The sequence below is a fragment of the Hoplias malabaricus genome, chromosome 1 (assembly GCF_029633855.1).
Source record: "Hoplias malabaricus isolate fHopMal1 chromosome 1, fHopMal1.hap1, whole genome shotgun sequence".
In the NCBI taxonomy this organism is placed as follows: domain Eukaryota; kingdom Metazoa; phylum Chordata; class Actinopteri; order Characiformes; family Erythrinidae; genus Hoplias; species Hoplias malabaricus.
In genome coordinates, this window is record NC_089800.1 from 49,400,522 (window position 1) to 49,421,850 (window position 21,329).

The window sequence follows — 21,329 nt, forward strand, 5'->3', positions numbered from 1 at the left end:
GCAACTTTCTTTCCTTTTTAACTTTTTTGAAGTTTGTAGAATATTCACAGCTCAATCAAAACAGCTCGATCAAAGCCTTTGAAAACAGAGGTACGGTGTGAGGAACATTTACAACAAAACAAATGAAAATTGAAACCATAGGAAATTAAGAGATAAAAAGAATGGGCGTTGAGTGATGAAGAACTCATAAAAAAGACATTTAAGAATTATGAATGTTTTGTTTTGTTTTTTTATTGTGCATGGATCTTTCTGTAGATATCATGACTTTACAGATACACTTTAGATACATATTTATGATTATACATTTCTGATCTCATAACGAACATTTTAAAGTGATATGTATGAATAGTATAACAAATTTTTCGTTTTGGAATGTACGGTGTATGAGGTAACTGCAAACATTAAAATTACATAAAATGGTCTCGTTTTTGTGCATATTTTATTTATTTTTGTAGTATTCCTTCTCCCTTTGACCAAATGTAGAAACCTTCTATGGTGGGGGAGATGTTAAAATGGCACACTTTGCAATTACAGTTTTTCACTATCAAAAATAGGAATTTAGATTTATTTTTTTTCCTTCAGTGACAAAGAGAAGACATCTGCAGACTATCTAATAGACCAAATCATAGAATTCATCCAAGACTTCTTGCAAGGTACCTGTAGTTCTCAACAGCTGAGACAGCACCGTCGCCATAAGCACGAAACCAGACCCTATGACCCGACTGTCACACTGCCTCCACGCAGCGTCGGCAATCAGTCACAATGACTTAACACAGAGAAAAGGCAAAAAATTTAGATTCACAGGAAGTACATGTAGAATCAACACATTGTTTAACTGTTTTTGCTTATTCTTTAATGCATTTTTTCTTAGTTTCTCTGGAGATGATTAACTCTGATGCTTACTCGAATAAAAAAATAAATTTTGAATACGTGATTTGACCGAAGAAACTAAAGATAACATAAAAATGAATATTCCAATATATATTCAGAAATCAAGATTATGCAAATATTCTAGACACTGAAAATTAATATTGCTAAAAGTTAACACAATATAATCTGTGTTTCTAAACCTACAAAACAAAAACAAAAAACCTCAGAGAAGTTAAGAAAAATAACTAGGCAGAATAAATGATTGATTTGAATCACAAGTCTGAAATCATCTTGAAATAAAACGCTTTCAATAACAAGTTTTGTGGTACTACAATTCAACATCCAAAACACAAGGGCTTGCACAATCAGAGAATGTGTTCCATAAAATGTATCACAAGACGCAGTCAGCATTTTTATTATATTTTTTTCTTTTCAGACTAAGGTGCAAAAATAACGACTCCAGGAAAGATTCCGATAAGCATTACATTTTCTGTGCTGAACAATATTTTGGAGCAAAGCAGCTGTATGATTGTAAAATCAAGCTACAATATACTTACATGATAATAAAAATAACTTTTAACTTGTGTTAGTCTTCTGTTGATTTTTTTTTTTGTTTGTTTTTGTTTTTTTGTTTCCCCCAGAGTCATTGTTCTAACCCTATACCAATCCATACTTCAAATGAACAGGTCCTTGCATCATACTGTACAAAAATATACTACCATTTTTCTAGTCATTTTGCATCCCTACACATTCTGCACATCAAAAAAGTTTTGACCAAAGTGCTAAATGTATGTTCTATACTGTGATACGAGCGTATTCACCTCTCACCTCTCTTTGTCAAAAACTACATTTCCCAGGGAAAGCTCAGTCCCTCTGGGGCCTTAAGGCTTCTCACAGCCCTAGAGCCTTCTCCCATGTGCTGGCAGGAGATGATGCATTCTCCCCACCAGTATTCACTGGCCTCTGAGTCCCAGGCCCAAACCAGCAAACACTGCCACCATGAAGCTAGCTTTGGAACACAGATAAAGTGTCACATACTTGAAAAAGAAAAAGAAAATCATAAACAAAAGAGAAAATATAAATAATAAAACCTCCAGCTACACACAGTAATGAAGGGTAAAAGGAGTATGTGACGAGCAGTAAGCTTTATTCCTAATCCTTCAAATGATCACCTCATAGCTAATGTAAGAGGTGTTACCGTTATTTCAGACAGCTCTGCAGAGACAAAAGAGAGGGTAAGGAAAAGGGAAGAGAATTGGAAAGATCTGTCGGCAAAATTAAATCCACAGCCTCGCCTTACTTTACCCGTCCTTTCCCTTCCACACAGACCCCTCAACCCACGCTGGTGCGAAGAACTAAACATAACGGAAACAGAATCAAACAGAAACAAAAACAAAATATCGAACCAAAAATGACAGGATCCTGTCTCACAGTTTTTCCCAAGTTCACTCAATGACAAAGTACTGGATGGCGACAGCAATGAGGATGGAAGTGACGGCCAGAAGAGCTATAATGAGAAAAGAGAACTGTTCGTCCGTCAGGCTGCGCCTGGTCCTCTGGGCCTCGGCTGCTTTGGGCCCTGTGGAGCTGCAGGTGCTGGGGGATTCGGTGCGAGGGGGCAGGAGAGTCACGGTCGAGCTGTATGGTCCGATGATCTCCGGGGTGTCCTGGCACTGGCGGATGGCGCAGACACGGAAGCGGTACTCCGCAGATGAGCTCAGGTTCGGCAGCTGGAATAGAGTGGCTGAGCCCTTGTAGAGCTTCGGGGAAAAAAATAACACAAGGACAAGAGTGAGAGACGAGTGAGGAAGCAGAACTGTTCCTAGGAGATGTAAACACAGCTGCATAGGTTTACATTGAAGTTAATAATAATTCTGACAAATACAATGATAAACAAATCAAATCCTAATTCCAACTTGAAGATACCTGTCTGAACTCAGAATTTCCCTGCATGCACTGCAGGCAGTAAATAATTGGATCTCCCTTCATTGGTGGCTGGGCTTCCCAACTGATTTCACAGGACTCATCCAGTCGTTCCACACGTGGTGCTAGGAAAATGCCAGTGATACACACAAAGTGAGACAAGACGCTTTGAAGATATATTCCACAAACACACTGGATGAAAAATAAAACCAGGTGAAAAGCTGATAAATCTAAACTCAGTACCTTTGAGTGGAGCTGGGGGTGAGCGGGGGGTTGTGAACGTGTAAACAGAGGAGAAGGGCCCTTCGCCCGCCTCATTAAAGGCCTGGATACGAAATGTATACGAGGTAGACTCATTAAGCCTCTGCACTTTGTGAGTGTGGCAAGGTCCTTTATACAAGGATATAAACCTAGAGAGAGCGAGACAAAGACAGAATCTGGAGCTATTCCCAGCAACAATAGACGTGTTTATTTTATATTAATTATTCTTGTTAATGGCTCATTTAATTGTTTAATGTGTTGGAATTCTGTTAAAAGGGTTAATAAGCAAACTATATTTGATTACGATTTAGATACAAAACTGTTCTCTTGACTAAAACAAATGAAAAGTAATTAAACAAGCTGATGCAGAAAATTATTATTATTCATAATATAAACTGCCATAGTATGAAAGCAGGACATTTAATCTGAATAAAAACAGCACTAGAGCTAGATTTTCAAAGGAGTGCCCCAGAAATTTCACTTACAAAATATTACACCCACTCTAAGCACAGGAGAGACTCACCTGCCATTCTTGTCCTCCATTTGGAGGTGGTACTGCAGGGAGTCCGTGGTGGTGCCTTTGGCTGGGCCGTCACCCCACTTGAGCCTGAGGGTCTGGTGGCTGAATGCAGTGCATTCCACGCGTGGAGGCAGAGGGGGCAGGGGCTTGGTCTTCAGCTTAAAGGTGTGACTAAAGGGACCGGCACCCAGGCTGTTCAGAGCCTGAATCCTTATCCTGTAATTCACACACATTTTATTTGCACAATTATGTCTAACAAAAGAGTTATTAGAATTAGCAATGTGCCAATACAGAAAAATAAAAACTATGTAAACTATGGCAAAAATGTAAATCATGTCTATACCTGTAGCTGGTGTCAGGCTGCAGGTTCTGTATAATATATTTGGTAACAGGGCCAGTGAGAATTGGTTGTCTTTCTCCAATATCAATCAGGTAAGATGTAATCTCAGCTCCGTGATCACATGGTGCCTCCCAACGCAGTCCCAAGCAGGTAGACGGGGAGTAGAGCAGTGGAGAGGGTCCATCGCCTTCATCCTCGTGCTCCTCCTCGTCCTCCTCTTCTTCTTCTCTGTCAGAGCTCCTGTTTTCCACTCGCATCTCAGACTCCCGGAGAGCATGAATGCTGCTGATCGCTGCTGGTACTGAGCATGGAGTCTGGCACCGAACTACATCACTAAAGGGTCCCACACCGGCTACATTCACTGCCTGTAGAAAGTCAAGAGTAATAATTACTCATTAAAATATCGCACTACAGTGAATCAGAATGACTGATTCTTGACTGAATTTTAAGAGAAATATATATAAAGCGAGTCTGGGAACTTATGAACCACAGACATGTTGGTCCAAAATCTAGACTGCTATCAGACTGTCTATATTACAAATACACACTTTTCATAAGCTCTGGTACTAAACTAAAACCTCAGTACAGACATGCAGTAAGTTTACGTAACCACATGGAGGAGCTGAGAGCATGACGTTCCCAATTATTCTGCCTTCATTTTCATGATTCATTATTTTGAGTCATCACTCTCCAGAGTATAACAGAAATTTTCTGTAACCATCCCCCAATGATGCAATTGGTACTTGTGTTTCTAAGGAGACAGATCAAAAGTAGCTCTGTCTCTCTCATACATTGCCTTGGAATAAAGATTTAAATTTATTGTTAATCTAGTTTGACTGACTGAAGTATATATAAACATACAAGCTTGACACCTGTTAGATTTGTTACTACATTTACAAGTATTCCAATTAAACCTAAAAAACCTTGCTTAAAAAAAGCTGTGTTGGTTTAGATCCCAGGATCTAACATTCTGCTTCTTTGCTCACCTGCACTCTGCAAAAGTAATTGGTGGCAGGAAGCAGACCCTTTAGCTCATGGCTTGTCCCAGATCCAGTGTAGCACACCTGCATACTGCCCTCTGCCGCCCCCCATTCCAGCCGGTACTCTGTCACTGCTGCTCCATTACAGGGTGGAGCCTGCAGAAAAGCAGCAAAGCACTGCTGTCAGCTTCATCAAATAATTTATATAAATTCTAGTCAAATCACACTGTTGTAATGTGATTTTGACAGTATTATAATAAATAAAATAAAGAACGTATCACTTACTTCCCAACTAACCACAGCACATGACGGAGATTTGCAGACAATATGAGGAGGCCGACAAGGTTCAGGGGCTCCTGGTCCTGTAGTCACCTCGGTGCGCTCTGAGAATGGCCCGTACTGTCAAACAAACACATGCAATATATGTATTATAAGATGAAATTAGCAGGAAATTTCAAAACAGCCTTAGAAACGGCCACCTGCCCCTTAAAAAGACAACGCAGCACTTAGTTTATTTACACAATTGTCAGTTAATTATATAAACAACACAAAGTAAATGTTTAGAAGATCTATAACTATATCAGCCTTTTAGCTCCAACGCACATCTAAAGAAGCTACAACTGAAGATGTCTAAGCTAATTAACTGTATTTGTTATAAGGAATCATTTGGTTTAACCTAAAATCTCTCACGGTTTTCTGGTGTAAAACTGCTGCTTACCCCAGCTTTATTTGCTGCTCTTAAGCGGAAACCAAAGCTTCTGCCAGGCAGTAAACTACACACAGTGCAGTCAAGCTCTGAGCCCTGGTACACCTCCCTGCCCTCCTCAGACTGGGGGCCATACACTTCCACACTGTAACTACATACAGCGCTTCCACCATCCACCTGAGGAGGACCTAAGAGAGATCCACATATATAATAATGCACATATTAAGCAGTTTTAGTTACTTTGCAGATTCAGTTTATTTTTTAAATATTTACTCTGGTGGTTATGACGCATAAAATAATTATTATTTAATTCCCATATTTCACAACATGGTACAAGGACACAGCCAAACAGACACGTGCATAAATGATGGCAGCTTACCCCAGCGAAGCTGAATCTCCCTAGCTTTGGGCTTGCCCACAACTCTGGGAGGCTGACATGGGCCGGGAGGAACAGCCGGCATCTGGACCTGTAAAATCTCTGAAAGCTTGGAGAGAAAGAAAAAACAACCACACACAATACCGTTGGTTTATTTGCTGTCAAAATCAAAGACCAAAAACTGCACATTTTACACAAGACTATCAATAAAGCACCATATTCATACATCTGAAACAGGGCACAAAAATATAGTTTATATTCACTTATATGTCATTTATGTGAATGTATCCTCGGGTATAAGTCGTATCACTGTGCCTCATACTGTTACAGATGATTAGTTAAAGACAGATAATGGTAATTGTAATTACACACAGAAAAAGATGTAAAACATCATATAACAATCATTTAGAGCTTCACATAATGCCCCCACCATGTTCTTCCAACATGCAACTGCAATATTCATTTAGTCATCCATCACTGACCATATAAATCCTACACAAAAACCAATAAGCTTGCTTTGGCCGTTTATGATCAGATCAGCACCCAGCTGCACCCAATCCCTAGGGTTATAGCACTTAAGGTTACTGTTGGGGCCACCCATGTGTAACCAACACACGTATTTATTAGTAGTGACATATGTCAGTTTGTATCTTATAAAATGTATTATAAACATAAAAATCATTTTACTTGTCTATACCAAGGCATTCATTGCTGTAAATAATTGAAAAAGGACATGAATGAATGAATAAACTAAACAAGTAAACATTATAAAATCTGAAAAACTTAAGAAATTCTGAATGAATGAAGAAAGCTGCTGTCTGGGATTAGGCTGTGTGTATGCCAGAACCAGAGACAGCTATCTGAAGCCATGCTCACTTTCAGGGCTGTAGAAACCAACGCCTACCAGCATGACTCACTGCTCAGTTCTGGCAAGCCCCACACATAAGGGAAAATAAAAGCATCCCAGAAGCATGGACAATGCCATTAGGAGACAAAACTGAGAAACTTATATGAGGAATACAGCAAGAGCATTTAACTGACAAAAACCAAGAAACCAGTTGGGTATGTTACAAGTATAAAGAAGGTTTGAAAATGACACAGACAAAAGTATATATATATATTCTGTGTCATTTTTAAAATGGGTGTTTACCGGGCTCTGTCCTCCCTCACTGTAGCAGTGGACTCGAGCTTGGTATGACCAACCTGGCTTCAGCCCATCACACACACACTCCATTGCTGCGCCCCTGTACACTTGCTCCCAAGAAGGCTCTAAAATTTGAAAACATGCACACAATTAATTGCATGTCATCTCAGTCTAGAGTGTAAATAAATTATTAACAACAGTCGCAAAGAAACATACCATTTAGGCTTTCGGATAGTTCTACCACATACTCTGTGACATCTGAACCACCAGTATCTTTCGGGGGATCTGTGAAAAAACACACAGGATGTAACAAGGCAATAACAAAGTACACATCATTTACCCTAATACAGTCATTTGCAGCTAGGAGTTTCAAAGCCAAACTCACCCCAAGCCATGCGGAAGAAAGTGGGATGTGTTTTGCCTTTGACTGAGGGTTTGCAGGGGCAACTGGGTCTATCTGGAGCTGTGGTGAACTCAGAAACTGGACTGGGGTTACTCTTCCCTTCTGTATTATACGCAGCAACCTGAAACCACATTACAACCGCATTATGTTCCTGTGCTCAGGACCTGTAGGAGGCCTAGTTTTTCTACCCTCGCAGCCTAGGGAAAAAAATCTGTTTTTAATTGCCTGTCGGGAGTGCTGGTGAAGGGAGTTGGTTGTGATTTAGTCCCTGTCAGATAATGAAGTGTCTGAGTAGTTTAATCATGATGGCCTTATAGATGCTTATCTAAAGTCAAGTGGTTCTATTTACAATAGCCCAAATTAAATTATATATTTTAAAGAAGGAAAACCAATCAGTATATCTGAAATGGAAAAAAGTAAAGCCCAAAATCCACTCATGCTGCTTCATTAGTATAATCAATTGTCAGCAGAGCTCGCTGTTCATTCATCGTGATGGGATATAATTGAAGCTGTAAGTAGGGACCATTGCTCAGCGGGTAACAAGAGTCTCATCAACTTGTAGCCAGGAGCCCTGATCACAATAACACACTATCGTTTTTGGAAACATAATTGCAATCAGGCCTTTCTCTGATGACACCAAAGGGCAGTGAGGTAGTGATCCACCTCATTCTCTTCCATCCCGTGCAAACAATGAATAAAAAAAAGAAAAAGAAGAAAGAAAAGACAATAGAGAGGGATCACAGAAAAAGCAGCAGAAGCAGAGCAGCTGTTCTCTTTGGTGCTGATTCAGTTTAACAGTAATGCTAAAAAGATGCTTCTTTCGAAAATCCTAATGATGCTAATAATGAATGCAGGCTCACCGGGGGCAAATTCATAGCACAAGCTCCAATGGCAGCATTATGCTGGCCAGTGAAGCCTAATGGCACTGGCTAAGCGAATAAATGACTCATTTACACCTACGTCAAAGTTAAACATTCACCACATATGCACACGGCAAAGAAAAGTCACTCACCCTGAACTTGTATTTGGTGCTTCTGTGCAGATTCTTCACTGTGCATGACAGCTCATCTCCATCGTAGCTGGCCTGGAACCCATAACCCTGCACAGACACAACAAACCATCAATCAGCAACTCTTTGCAAACTGTAAGAGAGACATTTAACATAAAAGAAGCAATTCAGGACTGAGCAATTGGAAAGTGTTTTTTTTTTTTTTCATGATACAGTGGAACCTTGAATTACGAAGTGTTCCGAATACGTACAAGTCGAGTTACGAGTAGAGGTGCGAGCAAATTTTCTGATCCAGTTCCGAATGTTTTCCCGAGTTACGAAAAGCTGAGCTTCGGGATCCGACCGATAGTTAGCGTGGTGCTTGCTCACATATTCCTAACGCATGCAGCCACCACGTTCTTCTCACATGTGACTGCGCAGTTGTATCGTTCGTTATAACGTTTTACAAGTGTTTTAAGTGGTTTTTACAAACTTTATTGTGCACCTTGGCCTCCAAGAAGACCACAAAAGCAAATGACATCAGTGTTAAGAAGAAGCAGAGTATATCAATTGAGTTGAAACAAGTAATTTTAGAAAAACATGAGTGAAGTGCATCGACGATATGTACGATACTGAAACAAAAAGACACAATCAAATGTGCTAAAACAGCGAAAGGCACTACGATTTTGACAGTAGTAAGGTCAGCTGTGCACGAAGAAATGGAGAAGCTGTTGTATATTTGGATAAAAGATAAAAGAGCTGGCGGGAGATACGATCACTGAAAACGTCATATGCGAGAAGGCTCGTATGATATACAGTGACCTGACGAAAAAAAGAATCATCTACATCTACATTATGGCCTTTTTTTCCCCATTTTTTTTGTGAGTCTTTCATATTGAAAAACATGCATTTTCTCACAATTTAGGACATTTTGAGGACTTGTCAGTGGGCAGGAACCGATTAAACCAATTTCCATTATTTTAAATGGGGAAAATTCGTTCCATTTACGAGCAGTTCCATTTAAGAACTCGGTTCTGGAACAAATATTACAATGTATATCACAATGTTGATTTGTCTGTTTCGGTCATGCGAAATTTTTACATATAAAACTTGGTTTTCTAAGCAGTGTGGTTTAAAGTGCCTGGTGGAAAAAAATATGAAAGCCAAGATGAAGATAGCTTGTTAACAACAAGAGTATAAGAACTGCATTTCCTAAGTGGTCAGTATAATGGTCCATGGCATGGTGTACTGTAGTGCCTCGAGCTGTCCAGATGTTATGATTTTATGATTTCACGCATCTTTAAAGGCTAGTGAGTGTGAGCATGAACTTGTGCCACTCCTCTCACCAAGCCCTCTTCCTCCATTTCTAGCACATAGCCGATGTCATCTTCTTTTGGTGATCCAACTGGCCTGTTCCACTGCAGGCAGAGCCAGGTAACCCCTGCCTGGACCAACTCAGGACTCAGTGGGGGTGCAGGGACACTGCACGATGTCATAATGTCTACAGGTTCACTGAACTCACTGTACAAATGACAGAATAAAATATATTATGGGACATTAAATGGACCCAAACCCTTGTAATGCTCAACAAAAACATGTGTGGTTAAACACACCCTTCATCCCCAAACACACCCCAACAATGCTGAGTATAGCTAATGAAATTGTCATACCTGACACCCATGTCATTTTTGGCGGCTAGGCGGAATGAGTATTTGGACGCTGGAGAGAGCTTAGCCACCCTATACTGCTTCTGGGGACCATAAAAGCACTGCTCATACACTCCTGTGCCCTTACCCTGTTGAGATGTGAGCATTGCACCAGAGAGAAAACATTCATCACTTTCCACAAAACAGTTCATGGGATAAACTTTTCTAAATGTAAAAAAAAATCTAACTCTAACTATGCTTTCAATGTATGAGGTAATGGACTACAGGATCCAACACAATTATCTAAAGGAAAGAAGTGTATTTAACCATGTACATGGAAGGAGATACTGATTTCTGATACAAAAAAAATGATCTTATGGTCTTATGCTTTCAGAAAGGAGCCAACAAACAAACAGAAATACACCTGAACTATTCTGTAACAAAAATATAAAGAAAAAAAATACTGAAAATAACAGGTAGGTCTAAATAGCATTGGCAGTACCTCATCCCACTGCAGAATGTAGTTCTGTATTTTGGAACCATTGTCACACGGAGCCTGGGAAGAAATCTTGATGTAAGCAGCATATTCACAGGCTATATATATATATATATATATATATATATATATATATATATATATATATATATATATATATATATATATACACACACACACAGAGAAGGCGGTGGCGTTCCTGGATCCTGTTTTTATACGTTTTTTCCTTATATGATAGACATTTAATGTGCAATTTTGTGATGCAAAAAAAGAACTGTGTTCACAGACAATAGACTTTAGAAGTGTGTCTGAACCAATCCACTACAAAATCATGTCTGTTTTTAATGAAATGCCACCTTAGGTCCCACAGCTTGACAATATTGGTTTTGGGGCTCCTTGGAATGTGGACGCTTCTCTGGATTTTCTGAATCATTTAATGACATAGCTGCAGATGAATAACCCCTCAGGTGCTTTACAATTTACATTTAGACACACAATTCTTCTGTTTCACTATTTGCCTGAGCAGGCCATCTCAGAATGGTGAACCAATCTACAGTTTTACTCCTGAATCTACTTTTGTTACCAATTAACATTATTTATTTTAACTTTTTTTATTTTATTTTTTAACATTACAAAATCTGCAAAAACATAACTGGACTGAAAGGCTTTCTGACTGCAGAAATGTATTCGTATACAGAGGTATTTGTACAAAAACATACAGGTGTGATGTGTCAAAGAGTGGATGAGGAGAAATGGATGTGATGCTGCATGAACTGAAGTTTATACACAATACAACTGATTAGTGGCAAGATGCCCAGACATAGAGCTGTGTGTATGTGTACCTTCCACTGCAGGACAAGGCTGCTTTTCGTGACATTTAATTTGCGAGGTGGACTGGGTGTATCAGGTTCACAGCTCAGTGTAGTGAAACTAGCAGGCTCAGAGGGAATTCCTTGTAAACAGTTATAAATGGCCTGGACCCTGCAGGTGCAATCATACATGCATACAAGCACAAATATGGTTTAATTAAGCTTTGAAAAACCTTAAAAATGAACAATATACTGTGCCCAAACTTGAGTACACACCTGACGTGGTAGTCTGTTGCTGGTCTTAGGTTCTCTATGGTTGTACTTTGTTCCGTACCGCTGGGGGAAAAAAGACAACGTTTTTGAGACATTGTTACAAAGAGCAAATTTCTTTTTGAGTTGATACAAGAAACAAATCGCACACATCGACTGTTAACCCGATACATCAGTTATAAAACTTACCCAAAAAATAAGTGACCAGCTTAAAGCTGAGATTACATTCACATTAAAAATGCTTTATATAACACACTAAGGAACATATACCTCAACTACAATTTGCATTAAAGCATCTACACACAGATCAGCCATAACATTAGCACCAACTGCCTAAAGATTTCTAGGTCACCCACATGCTGCCAAAATAGCTCTGACCTATTGAAGCATGGACCTAAAACACATCTGAAGGTATCCTGTGGTTAGCAGCAGACATTTTAAGCCCTGTAGGTTCTGAGATGAAGCCTCAATAAAACCCCAAAAAAGCTTGGAGTCAGCATGGGGATTCTGACCCGTTTGTGGCTTCACAGCTCTCTACACTGTAAGGTCACTGTGTGTTCTGGCACCTCTCTATCATAGCAGTATTAAATTTGTCAGTAATTTGTGATGAACAAACTAATGTGAGTGTTTCTTGATCTGTGTATATTATAATTTACAAGTTTGCATATGAGGTAAACATGAAATGTTTCACTGGGTCACATCAGCTTTTCTTTTAAATTGTGCTTTTTAATCTTGCAGGGATTGCCTATTCTTGCTGTATACAAGGCTTAAGCTGCTCAGCAGGCTACGTCTTTGCATCATAGATTCAGGTTGCATTTCTTGATGCAGTGGTGGACTGTGTTAAATGACAATGATTTTTTTAAGGACTCCTGAGCTCATTTGTCTATGGTAGTATGACAGTTTCTCAAGCAATAACCCCCAAGGGTTTGACGGTCATGTACATTCAGCAGCAGTCTTCTCCCGTGGCCTTCAAACACTGAGACTTCCCCTGCCTGCCTAAATCTTTTCATGATATTATAAACTGTATGGTTAATGACCTAAATTATTGCCAATCTTTCTTTGGGAAATGTTCTGTTGGACAATTTTCTCACAAATTCTGGCAAAGTGAAGAGAATCTACCTGTTTTTGCTTACAAAAGCCTAAACCTTTGGCGAATACTCATTTTATAACGTATTTTCACCTGTAATTTCTTAGAATATTGTAGTATGATTTCTCTATATACTTTTCACCCCTATTTTGGACCTGTCCCATTTTTTTTGTAATTGGTGTTGCAGGCATCAGCTTGTAAATTGGTCTGTTAATAAAAGACAATTAAGATGAATTCAATGAATGAGTTCAATGAATTACATTGGAAATCGTTTCTTTGTATATTTGTCCATTAAATAAAGTTACGAGAATTCTAAAATCACAGACTCATGGTTATATTGTATTTTACACAATGCCCTAACATTTGTATGATTTATTATGTAAAGGGTTTTATATTTTCATGATTATCTTAAAAAAGGGGTTAATTGTGGCCCAATGCTGGGCATTAGCTCTTGAAAATCATTAACCCATCATTCACTAATATTTTGAAGAAATAGCCATTTGTTTGTTGGTTAACTGTATAAAGTATTCACAGACCTCTCCAACATGAAAAAACTAAAAAAAACAAAAAAACAACCAACAACCTTGATTTAACACAGCAAGTGTAATTCGTGTGAAATACTTTAAAAAAGCAAATTTCGTCTTATATGACAGAACTGTATATATATGCCAAGATGTTCAAGACGTTGAGCTTTGTTAATATTTCTTTGGGTCAAACTTGCAAAGCCATGGGGTAGGGTCAAAGTCTAGGTCCTACAATCTAAATAAAGGTGTGAACCTTGTGTAATCTGCTAAGATCAAAGTCATCTCACTATTTCCAGCCCTGCATTACCTGTAGGCAGTGTTGTATTTTCCATCTTTCCCACTGTAAGAAACAGATACTTCATAGTTAAAGGATGGATCCTCTGGTTTTTCCTCTCCTTCTTTCAGCTCCTCTTCTGCCGATGTCCTCACTGGGGCCAGCCAGCACAGACATGCTCCTCTGGCCTGGATATCTGTCACCTAAAGAAATTAAATTAAATTAATTAATTAATTAATTAATCTCTAGTTTTTTTTACAGCTTTGAAGTCTCTGACTAATCAGATTCTGAATGGGTTAATTGAAGTCTAACATAACATTGTTATGCAAAGTATTCAGGTCTGACTGCATTTTTAGTGTCTCTACATGAGTTAAGGTAACTTATCATTCTCACAAAAATAAAGACAAATAAAAGAAAACTGTTGTTAAACAAAGAGTGGAGCATAAATGTTATGTTTAGCCTTGTTCCACCTGATAAGAAAGGTTATCATATTTTGTTTTTGATCCTTTGTTAAAAATAACTGTGATAGCAATCCCCAGCAGGGCTTGAACACATGCGTCCACACACAAAAAGCCACACTGAAGAAGGTTAATCCTGTTCTCTTTTATTTTTTTCCATGTCCTGTTCTCCATATTATTTTGCTTTTGCTGCCTCTACTTACTTCCCCCATTTTCCATCTCTATGGAAATAATCCATTCATCCAAGTAGACCTTCACTCTGTTGCCTACTGCATTTCCTTCTTACTGTTATCTTATTATTTGTCTCTCCAGTCTGTTAAGAGGAGAATGACGAAAAAGTTCAGCTAAATGCTCAATCATTGCACAAGGGCAGTCAGACTACTGTTAACGTTAAAACTCTCATGGGCCAGACCTCAGACCAGAAAGAGTTCTTTTACTGACCAGATCAAAAGTGAATTAGAAGACAACATAAATGCAAAGTATGATGTTTGCAAATGGTCTATTTACTTGAAAAACCTAAGAATAAACTTGAACTATGAATATTTGCACAGAGAACAAACTCACATCTGAGCACTAATTTACCATTTTACATCTTTTGTAACTGGTTTTAACATATTTTGAAATGTGTTAATGAAAATGAATGTAAAGAAACTTGAGCAATAAATGTTAAACCCTAATCACTGGAGCAAAATACATTAGCTGCAATATGGCTGTTGATACTCATTAAGTTACACACACAGCTTTAATGATCCTTTACAGTCAGTTATTACTCAAATCGTCTGGAGACAGGACACACGCAATCGTGTAAAACTGTTTGACTCATGCAAATGAACCAACATTACGAAAACAGTCACGCCATCTTTTCGTCAGGTGTCCCTCTTCAAGCAGAGTGCAGAGTTTCAAAATAGAGAGAAACCCAATAACTCATATATGCTACTATATAACTAACAACTGAATCCTTTACAATATCCTACACATACTTACCACTGGCTTGGTGATATTGTTCAACAATTCTTGAAGAGCCTGGGATTTTTCATTCAGTTCTGTTAACAGAAAACCACAGGTACTTCTTTAGCAAACTCTTAAGACCGGTTTGGGCTAAATATCATGTGTTAAACAGTATTTTATTGTGTACCATGAACATGTTAAGGATAAAGCTTATGGAATGTTACTGATTGTAAGGTGAAGGATCAGGGTAATATAGCAGACATTATAAAACATGTAAATTACAAAAAATGGAAATGTTGGGTTAGCCAGTGTCTCTGGGTTTAATCATATAGATTTTTTAAATAATATATCTCAATTATTTCCATCTTAGAGTGTTTCATTACACACTGAATATTCACTAGTATTGGTTGCAATTACCAAAATATTGATACCAGTATACTTGATGTTTTAATGATTTACATTCAACAATTAGATCACACTCCATTGATCAGACAGTGTAAGAAATGTGTTAGATTAAGCCAATTTACTCATAAAATATTGGGGTATATTGTGCAAGCTTACTCTACTAAATATTGACATGTTTCTCTACATGTGGCAGAGAAGTTCTCAGAGAAGCTACACCAGGCCACAGGCCAGTCAGTCATTCATTCAGTCTGTCTGTCACTCAGCCAGTCGGTCAGTCAGTGTTAATAATGGATGTTAGCTCCATTAGCTGTTGGAGCTAATGAGGCCAGAGATGCACCACTCTGCCTGGCCACAATCAGGTCAGTGAGTGGCTGTGTCCCTAAAGCCCATTTGCTTCACTACCACTTTCTGCACTAGAGTGGGTATATGACAGGACTATCATTTCTGTCTGCTCCAGTAATAGAACCATATTTGAAAAAGAATGGAAAAAATTGATACAAATAGATAACAGTAAAGAATCTGCTAAACCTTGGAACAAACATGTCACTGTTTTTACTTAAATATTTGCATTACCGTTCTGTTCTTTCCATACGCTGGCAGTCTGAGGAAATTGACAGTTTTTCTATTTATACTCTATGTAAATGTTTGATGTCAAGGGTGGGCCTGAAAAAAAAATCCTAGGGGAGACTCAGATGATTGGTAAGCAGGTTTGAGGTTGCTGTTACCAAAGGACTACATGTTTCAGGCATTATAATCCTTTAGTTTAAGGCTCCCAAGCTTTTTCCTAGCTAAATAAGAATTTAAGCCCTCTATCAACTCCCACACAAATGTACACAAACTCCACTGGAATATATTTCAAATCAATCTTATTGACCAAAACAAAATACAATTCTAATTATTCTAACTATGTGATTTATTATTAGGATTACGGCATACAACTGGTAGCAGACTGCCTTAAACAATTAAAACCTGATTTATCAGCTGCTATCCCAACCCTGAAGCTGGTACATTTACTGCAATATATACTATAACACACACTGCTCTGAGAGCAAGTTAGCAGCAATACAAATCCACTTTCGTCCCCACTAATTGTTTAAACTTTGTCATTGATTTCTTATGTCAGGAGTCTAACTATCACAGCAGTCAGCAGAATTCTCATATGAACACTATAATTATAAAGCATTAACAGCCCAAAAACATGGAGGTTAGGTGAACTGACTTCTGTAATATCTGTCCTGGTGTGAGTGAATGAGTGCGTATGTGAATGAATGGCTGTATACCAAGATATGGATTGGCGCTCTATCCTGGGTGAAGCCCTAGGATAGGCCTAGTGCCCGATGCAGTCCTCCAGGTGGATGGTTGTTCCTGGTTGAGAGTACGCTGTGAGCGTTTGGATGCCACTTTTTGCCAATGTGTATGTGGATTGAGTATTGAATGGAATGGCATTCTGAGCGGAGTTGATTGTATAGCGTCCTTGGGCATCTAGAAAGGCGCTATATGAGTGTATGTGTGTGTGTGTATAAATTCACAGGCAGTTCAATCCTTACCTCCAGGTTCCACATCTCTCCCTCTCCCTGGACATTCCATGCCGAGGCTAGTTACCACTGCACTGGCCTGGTTCTGTTCCTCCACTCCCTTAAGCCCAAGGCCATTTTGGAGGTCCCCTCCAGATGGTGGGGTTCCACGGCTCTTTTGTGGGGAAAGGGGTGGGCTGTCTTTGGAAGGAACTAAACCACCCCCTCCACCTGCCTGGCCACCCTGCCTCTCTTTAAGCTTCTTTTGCAGACGCTCATAGGTTTTGTTAGCCCTTTCATCCCTGTGAACAAATGGTGTTCGTCCGTGTTGTTGGTGAGTGTCTGTGGAAAGTAAAAAAACACACAGAAACATTTTATATATGATGAGCATGTTTCAAAAAGCATTTATTCACAAAAGTTTAAGGGAATGGCACCCACAGAGAGGAGAATCATGGCACCTCTTAAAATTTAACTCCAGATCAATTCATAACTGATGAATTTGCATCTAAATCAGAGCAACAATGATTTTGTCTCATCAACTGAGACTAAAAAAAATGCAGACATTTTGACTTGTTAGTTAACTGGAAAACTACTTAAATAGCAATTACTTGTCACTTCAGTTTCTACTCACCCTGCTCTGAGTAGATGTGGGCTGGGTGGTACTGAGAGATGTACTGGGCATTCATGTCTCCTGTACTTCCGGCCATGCCTGAGTACATGTGGGGATGAGGAGGCATGATGGGATGCGGGTGGGGGATGAAGGCCTGCAGGTGGGCATGGGGGGGTGGAGGGGGCGGGTGGTGCAACGGAGAGTGGCCCCCTGGGTGAAACTCCTGAGGTAAGACCAAAACCCGCCTCACTCCATTCTCCTCAATGATCTAATCAAGAAAGATAGAAATAACAATAAAAAGAAGAACTAGCTTTGCATTTCCTGAAGGACATACACAGTGCTTGAAAAGAGCTGAAAGTGTGTACATTCATGCGTTTGTTAACAAACATAAAAGAATCATAAAATGAGTGGAAGTGAGAGAGACTAGAGAGCACAGGTCCTGTCGAAACTGTGAGAGTGTGCGGCAGTGGCTACAAAACTTTAATGGCAATTGTATTAGAGACACACACTTCAGACACAGCCTTACAAATGCAGATACACACTATAAACATAAGAACATTTGGCACAAACCTCTGCTCATAACTAGACAAATGTACCGTGAAACGGTCTGATATTTACAGATGTCAGAAACGGGGTGAATTCTCTACTATTTAAAACTAGTATAAAAATGATTTTATTTGTGAAAGATAAAGATATAAGATGAGGAATAATAATGTAGTGTTTTTCAGGGACACATCAGATTCACAGAAGATCTTCAATGTGAATTTTACAAAATAACACCAAAATATATCTTAAAAGATCTTGATTTTCTTTGGAGACTTACTTGCTGAACGTATCCAGGAGGCACATAGATTGGAGGCACTGAACCATTTGGGGACATCATGGGAACCTGAGCAGGACCTACAAAAGCATACAGATTATTAAAACAGTGTCAAATGTTAACACACCTCCAAACAGACTGATAAACATGGTAAAAATTGACTCAGGGTCTTCCCCATCTGACAGTGGGGAGAAGCACAAAGGCAGTTCTTATTTCTGGATTATTTTATTGTAGAATAGTTATACTGTTATAGAACTACTGTTATTTGTGTTTAATCTTTTGCCACATTATATACATATTTATTAGTTTGAGGAGATCTTTATTTTAATTTAATAAAAATGTAACTTGTAAAGCTGTGAGCAGTCTCTCTAAGGAAATGTTAGCTAATTAAATGCGGCTAACAATTTTCTCAGGAGACCCCTTTCATTTTATTGTTTGGGCACAGATGGTTGTTCAAATATTCTACAAATAAGTGTTACATTTGTCAGTAATATTAATCTGGGGAATGTTATCTTTCTGCATTTTAGAAATCGGCATTGGCCCAGAATTCTCATATCAGTGCATCCCTTCTTCCGTATCTTTACTAAGACTTGATCCCAATTCAGGTAACAGGAAAAATATATAAATAAATAAAATATTGTCCATATTAGGAGAAGGCGCACAACTCAATTTTATATTGATTTGTACTATTTGTATATCATAATTTTTCAACATCATATAATTATTGATTTTTACGCTACAAAGCTGGCCATAGTCCACAGCTTAGAGGTTCAGCTCACAGGATCACAGTATAACAAACATTTGCCTTCTGCTTATGAACTCGTTAATTTTGATATTAAAAAAATGAAAACAAAAAAGCAATTTGTAAATTGCAAACTGTGAATGGGTACGGGTTTTTTTCCTTTCAGCACATGGCCACAGTGAATTGGACCAAGGTCCACCCAGTCAGCCAGAGCTAATTCCCAGGTGTGAGTACACATGCGCAGACATGCTCACCTTTCTGACAGTACACACACAAATGCACATTCCTGTGAGTTGGATTCAGAGCTGAAGCATGAGTAGGATGCCAACCCTCACGGAAAATACATAAATTGTCCCTTATTTGGACACTAAAAGCCGGGTTCTGTTTTGAACAGAAAAGGTATTGTAACTGAATGTAATGAGGATGAGACTCTTTTGGAACTCATGGACTAATAAGATACTTTCACTTCAGATCTCACTGTAATAATGAAAAATTGTAAATAGTACAGCTGTTATGTAGTAATACAGTATTTGCCAAATGAACTAATTCTGCTTTGCTGCTGTTTGAACACCCCCCCCCCCCCCCAATACACCTGAACCAAAACTGAAACCAGTGCCAAAATGTATTCCTCTGCACCCCTAAGGTTTGCAATTGTTTATTACCTTGAAATAATAACTGTGCAAACCCACATTTGCCCAGGCTCATCAATTTCTGGCTATGCAACGATTCAGAAACAAAAAAGTTGGGACTGGGGCATCTTTACTGCTGTGTTGCATTATCTTCTCTGTAAGCATTTGAGAACTGAGAAACCAGTCACTGTAATTCTGAAAGTGAAATGTTTTTCTGTTCTTATCGATTATATGATTTCAGCTGCTAAACAGCTCAGGGTTTCTGTTATAGTATTTTTCCGTTTCAAAAAGCAACAAATGTTTCCAGTGGGTTACCATCACCCATGCTACGTGCACTAATGCACTCTCATACTATCACAGATGCCAACTTTTGAACTGGGTGGTTATAACAAGCCAGACAATCGCTCTCCTCTTTAGCCCAGAGGATGCAACATCCATGCTTTCCAAAAAGAACACAATTGTTGTCCAAGTGAAGAACGCCATACTGTGGGGAGGTGGGGTTGAGATTTCTTTGGACAGAGCCCGAAACTCATTGGTCTCTCCCTTGACTCTGAGCCAAGAGAGAACTCTTGGTTGGATGTGGGTGTCCCATGGTAGTAAGAGAGGTACAGTGTTCAATTATATACTGGGTTTAAATTAATTGTGTGATTATTTACATTTTACACAATATCCCTTCCTTGTATTGGGGTTTGTAAAAATAATGTATATTATAATAGCATAAATTGTGTGGAATCCAGGGTTGCATGTTTGCATCAATCATAACACTTTCATCACTTACAGATATTTAATCTGATATTGCAGCGTTGTAAAAATAATTAAATAAACAGTATACAAAATATATAATATTGTAACAGTCTGTAGAACGTCAGATACTACGGCCTGTATAAACCGCTAGAGCCTGGATGCATTTCCTTCACACATACATACAGAGCCAAAGCAATCATTCTTCTTGTCTGCACAATAAAAGCCTCAAAACAACAGAACCAGATCTTGAACTGAAGTGTGCAACACATCATATAATCAAGAACACACAGTTGCATCCTCTCAAGTAGTTCCACTGCTCAAGATTATACAACCAATTAAAGTTGGGGGGAGGAAAAGAAAGAAAAGGGAAAAAAAAAGGGAAAACAAAAACAATAAAATAAGAAAACGCTTACTTTGCCAGGCCCCACTTCATTTTCTTCACAGTTATCAAGATTCAGACTGTGCCTGTCAAACCTAACAACAGTGTTACCTATAAAAACTATTTAAAAGTCAAGTGCTGCGCCACAACAAACACAACACAATCATCTTCACATGCTATTGCAAGATTTGCAGAAGGAATCGGCAACACTAGCTAAAAGGAGAAATTTCTATAGAAACAATGGGGTAGTACGGGATATTACATAGGCTTGTGGTAGTGTGTGCCAAATACCACCACTAGCTTTTAGTAGTTGACCAAACTTTCTACAGTAGGAAAAAAAAAAAAAAAACCCACATGTTCCTAAAACAAACATAAATATGTTAAATATATAAAGAATGGTGGTGCAGCAGGTAGTGTCGCAGTCACACAGCTTCAGGGACCTGGAGGTTGTGGGTTCGATTCC

General features: G+C 38.8%; 1 protein-coding gene across 3 annotated transcripts in view; it reads right to left on the reverse strand.

Annotated features, from left to right (window-relative positions):
• Positions 1 to 225: 225 nt before the first annotated feature.
• fndc3a (fibronectin type III domain containing 3A) overlaps positions 226 to 21,329 on the reverse strand; it is a 67,817-nt gene continuing 46,713 nt past the window's right edge. For all 3 annotated transcript variants that reach the window (XM_066665819.1, XM_066665810.1, XM_066665801.1), the window contains exons 4-26: positions 18,376 to 18,452; positions 17,574 to 17,820; positions 16,976 to 17,284; positions 15,060 to 15,118; positions 13,651 to 13,820; positions 11,739 to 11,798; positions 11,496 to 11,634; positions 10,660 to 10,713; positions 10,182 to 10,306; positions 9,858 to 10,032; positions 8,536 to 8,622; positions 7,506 to 7,644; positions 7,337 to 7,405; positions 7,127 to 7,245; positions 5,980 to 6,085; positions 5,613 to 5,788; positions 5,180 to 5,293; positions 4,901 to 5,050; positions 3,918 to 4,279; positions 3,578 to 3,790; positions 3,037 to 3,203; positions 2,797 to 2,918; positions 226 to 2,630 (exon numbers count right to left, since the gene is read on the reverse strand). In XM_066665819.1, the coding sequence (XP_066521916.1) occupies positions 2,316 to 2,630; positions 2,797 to 2,918; positions 3,037 to 3,203; positions 3,578 to 3,790; positions 3,918 to 4,279; positions 4,901 to 5,050; positions 5,180 to 5,293; positions 5,613 to 5,788; positions 5,980 to 6,085; positions 7,127 to 7,245; positions 7,337 to 7,405; positions 7,506 to 7,644; positions 8,536 to 8,622; positions 9,858 to 10,032; positions 10,182 to 10,306; positions 10,660 to 10,713; positions 11,496 to 11,634; positions 11,739 to 11,798; positions 13,651 to 13,820; positions 15,060 to 15,118; positions 16,976 to 17,284; positions 17,574 to 17,820; positions 18,376 to 18,452 (3,554 nt within the window). In that variant the 3' untranslated portion in view covers positions 226 to 2,315. The remainder of the gene's footprint in view (positions 2,631 to 2,796; positions 2,919 to 3,036; positions 3,204 to 3,577; positions 3,791 to 3,917; positions 4,280 to 4,900; positions 5,051 to 5,179; positions 5,294 to 5,612; positions 5,789 to 5,979; positions 6,086 to 7,126; positions 7,246 to 7,336; positions 7,406 to 7,505; positions 7,645 to 8,535; positions 8,623 to 9,857; positions 10,033 to 10,181; positions 10,307 to 10,659; positions 10,714 to 11,495; positions 11,635 to 11,738; positions 11,799 to 13,650; positions 13,821 to 15,059; positions 15,119 to 16,975; positions 17,285 to 17,573; positions 17,821 to 18,375; positions 18,453 to 21,329) is intronic.